The sequence below is a fragment of the Mus caroli genome, unplaced genomic scaffold (assembly GCF_978045245.1).
Source record: "Mus caroli unplaced genomic scaffold, Mus_caroli_1 scaffold_10, whole genome shotgun sequence".
Lineage (NCBI taxonomy): Eukaryota > Metazoa > Chordata > Mammalia > Rodentia > Muridae > Mus > Mus caroli.
In genome coordinates, this window is record NW_028227265.1 from 64,749,705 (window position 1) to 64,753,998 (window position 4,294).

Here is a 4,294-nt window from a genome sequence, read left to right on the forward strand (position 1 = left end):
CCGGCTTGCAGTGCAAGCACTTTTACCCACTGGGCCCTATACCCAATCTGACTTGTCTTTTTTATTGTTTTAATGATTATTTAAGAAAAATTTTAAACTTTACATGCACAGTGTTTTGCCTGCATGTATGAGTGTGTGAAGGTGTCAGATGTTGGAATTACAGACTGTTGTGAGCTGCCGTATTGGTGTTGACAATTGAACCTGTGTCCTCAGGAAGGAGGACACAGTTCCCAACACTGAGCCCGTTCTCCAGCCCTGATTGGTATTTTTGTTTATAGAGTCTTGGTTTTGCTTCTTTGAGATAGGGCCTCACATATTTCAGACTGTCCTGGAAGTCACAGATGAGCCAAAGCTGTCTTGAATTCCTCTCCATCCTGCCTCCACCTCCCTGCTGATGTAAATATAGAGGTTGCAGGTCACAACTATCTTTTTTTTTTAAAGATTTATTTATTTATTATATGTAAGTACACTGTAGCTGTCTTCAGACACTCCAGAAGAGGGAGTCAGATCTTGTTACAGATGGTTGTGAGCCACCATGTGGTTACTGGGATTTGAACTCTGGACCTTCGGAAGAGCAGTCGGGTGCGCTTACCCACTGAGCCATCTCACCAGCCCCTCACAACCATCTTTTTTTATTGTTTTAAATTTTTATTTATTTTTTTGAAGGAATGAAAAACTGGGTAGACTGACCTGGTGGTCGGTCTAGAAGGCCTAATCTCCAACCCTCTTGTCTCTACCTCCCAAATCTGCAGTTACAGGAATGCACCACTAAGCCTGGCTTACAATGCTGGATTTTGTGTTTTGTTTTGTTTGATGTTGTGTTAAGTTTGTTCATTTTATTTTATGTGTATAGGTGGTTTGCTTGAATGTATGTATGTGTACCACAAGTGTGTCTGCTGCCCCCCTTCCCCCCACCAAATTCAGACTACCTGATGGTTGATCAAAAACTCCCTTTCTGGGGCTGGTGAGATGGCTCAGTGGGTAAGAGCACCCGACTGCTCTTCCGAAGGTCCAGAGTTCAAATCCCAGCAACCACATGGTGGCTCATAGCCATCTGTAACAAGATCTGGCGCCCTCTTCTGGTGTGTCTGAAGACAGCTACAGTGTACTTACATATAATAAATAAATAAATCTTTAAAAAAAAAAAAAAAACTCCCTTTCTGGACAGTTCAAATGACAAGAGGGGCAGGGGATGCTACCCTTTAGATCCTTCTAGAACACACTCGTGCAGGACAGACAGGCTTTATGGCCACACTCCGTTGGTCCCTAGGTTCTTGAAGTATTCCTTACAGATAGGACGGCGAGCCTCTGCTTGGAGATCAGCCAGCCCTGCAGCAAGCTCCATTGAGCCCTGAACAAAGGTTGTGGGAGAGGACACATTGATGCTGTAAGGCCTGGCCCCCTAGAAATGGAGTTATAGGACCATGGTCCTTGGAAGAAGAGCCAGTGCTCTAACCACTTGGCAATTTTACCAGCTTGTGTTGCTGCCTTTCCTTTTGTTTTGTTTTGATTTTGATTTTTTGAGACACGATTTCTTTGTATAGCCTCAGCTATCCCACAACTAGCTCTGTAGACCAGGCTGGCCTCAAACTCATAGAGATCCTCCTGCCTCTTCCTCCCGAGGGCTGGTACTAAAGGCATGCGCCACTACTTCCCAGCATGTGTGGTGCTGTTTTGTTTTTGCTTTATAACTTAATTGTGAGTTAAAGCTCTGCAGAAGAAGTGCCCTGTATTTCCCTGTATTGAAATACCTTCAGCCCCTGAATTTTTGCCCGTTGATTTTTGCACTCATCAATTTGTATTGACATTTCTTTAGTGCATGTGTGAATATGTGTGAGTATGTGTGCTCTCAAACAAGTATGGGCACATAAGCATCGTCACGGAAGTCAAAGGGCAAATTTCAAGGTTTGGTTCCTTCCACAATGTGGGTCTCAGGGACTTAACCTGATCCCATCTGCACTGGGTTTCTACGTGGGTGCTTTCATGCACTGGGGATCACAAAGCCTGCTTTTTAAACTCCTGTCTCTTATGTCACCCACAGGAAGGATTTAGTTCCTTGGATGTGAGGCACCTTACTTCGATTGACTTCAGGTCACTGAGCTGGGAAGGCAACAGCCTTGTTGAAATGTTCTGATAGACAGTAGTCTGTGGGGGCTGGACTCTGCCATCTGACTCTGGTGCTAAGGCACAAAGGACTAAGCAAGTTTTCAGAGGCCATCATCAACAAGGCAGTGAAGCTAAAAGCTGGTCGGTCTTCCAGAGCTAAGGGAAGACCAGAGAGTCAGGCTTTCTGGAAGCAGTGTGTCCTCTCCCACAACCTTTGTTCAGGGCTCAATGGAGCTTGCTGCAGGGCTGGCCGATCTCCAAGCAGAGGCTCGCTGTTCTGTCGGTAAGGAATACCTCAAGAACCCAGGGACCATGGAGTGTGGCCATAAAGTCTGTCTGTCCTGCACCAGTGTGTTCTGGAAGGATCTAAAGGGTAGTTTCCCCTGCCCCTCTTGTCATTTGAACTGTCCAGGAAGGAACTTTTTGAGTAATCAGCCACCAGGTGAGTTCACTGAGGTTGCCATCTTGCCCCCTGAAAGAACTAGCAGAAGTGGAAGGCAAGAAGGAGAGCGTCCATGGGAAAAGCCACAACAGGTTTCCTGTCCACTGCGCAGCTTCCCCCTGAGTCACTTTGTTTGGCCCATGGAAAATGCTATCGTCTGCCACAGGAAACAAATTGACAGTTACATTAAGCTGTGGAGGGAGATGGTGGAGCCAATCCAGAAAGCAATTACCACACAAAGGAAAGGATGGCTAGAACTGAGAAAAAGAACAGAATGCAGAAGAGAAAGAGTGAGGTCTCAATATGAACAGAATAGATTGTTCCTCCAGGTTGAACGGGAGAAGATTCTTGGTCAGTTACAAAGTGAAGAGATGGATGGGCTGGCCAAACTACACAAAAACCTAGCGAAATTATCAGATCACGCCTCTTTGTTAAAGGGTCTGTTGAAAGATCTAAAGAGCCAGTGTGGAAAGTCAGAACTGGCCTTGCTGGCAAGTGTTAAAGATTGGTATGAGAGATACAAACAGTCAGGATGGCCTGAGATGGCCTTAGTAACGTTGAAAGGGTACGACTACAGGTTTCCTCTACAGTATTCTGACTTAGACAGAATTATCAAGCGATTTCAAGTTGACGTAATTCTGGATCCTGAAACAGCAAACTATAAGCTTACAGTCTCAAAGGATCAAAAAACTGTTAAATATGGGAGCTGGGAGAGGATGCCCTATAGCTCAAGAAAATTTTGTTTTGACCCTGCTGTTCTGGGATCTGAGGGATATAGTTCTGACAGACAATACTGGGAGGTTGATGTGGAACTCAAGATGGAATGGGTTCTAGGGGTCTGTAGGGAGCCTTTTCCCAGGAGCAGGTATGCAGAACGGTTCTCCGATGAACAGTTCTCAGTGCAGGATGGATTATGGGGAGTTGGGCTAGACAATTCGCAAACTTATGTTGCATTGGGTGGTAAGAAAAACCATCTTCTTCCCAAAGTATCACCTACTAGGATTGGGATTTTTTTAGATTCTGAAATGTATGAGGTTTCGTTTTACAATTTGAGGGATAAGTCCCTGCTGTACAGGTTTAGCGACTTACCTCGGGGCACATTTTGGCCTTACTTCTACACTGGATATGACTCCGAGCCTCTGAAGATCTGCACAGTTGAAGATCTTGAGTGACAACAAGACAGAACAGCTGGTGGACAGGGCAGAAGGTGGCTGGCGTGGGCGGTGGCTGGCGTGGGCGGTGGATAGCGTGGGCGGTGGATAGCGTGGGCGGTGGACAGGGCGGGAGGTGGCTGGCGTGGGCGGTGGATAGGATAATGGGGATTTTTGATTTGCTTTTTCTTTGTTTTGCTTTCCTTGTTTTTCAGTTTTCACTATAACAATCGCAACAGCTATTTTGTTTTTAATCTGTGTCAGGAGTAGCCTGTTTGATGAAACAACGTCCAATAATGACAGACACATCCTTAGAAATAAAAATAAGACCTTAAGTTTTTTTGTTTTTGTTTTCTCTTTAATGTAAAAAGAATGGCAAGCATGTATGCTTTTATATAGTCACTGTATTTCTTAAAGGTGTCACTATGTAGTCCAAGCTGGTGCAGAACTTGGGGTCCTCCTGTGTTTCTTCCAGTCACTACATTTAGAGGTACATGCTGGCATTTGAAGGTAGGAACTTCCAACACTCAGTGGTTTACCTCTGCATTTCTCACCAAAATGTGCTCCCAGTTTTCTGGTCCCTCTCCCTCTCCCT

General features: G+C 45.2%; 1 protein-coding gene across 1 annotated transcript; it reads left to right on the forward strand.

Annotated features, from left to right (window-relative positions):
- Window positions 1-2,334: 2,334 nt before the first annotated feature.
- On the forward strand, window positions 2,335-3,720 carry LOC110300574 (tripartite motif-containing protein 60-like). Its single transcript, XM_021170796.2, has one exon. It carries the CDS (start codon window positions 2,335-2,337, stop codon window positions 3,718-3,720), a length of 1,386 nt encoding a protein of 461 aa, XP_021026455.1.
- The last annotated feature ends 574 nt before the right edge of the window (window positions 3,721-4,294 follow it).

What these genes read in the sequence shown, in the direction of transcription:
- LOC110300574 (XM_021170796.2), top strand. Translation starts at nt 2,335, where the DNA reads ATGGAGCTTGCTGCAGGGCTGGCCGATCTCCAAGCAGAGGCTCGCTGT.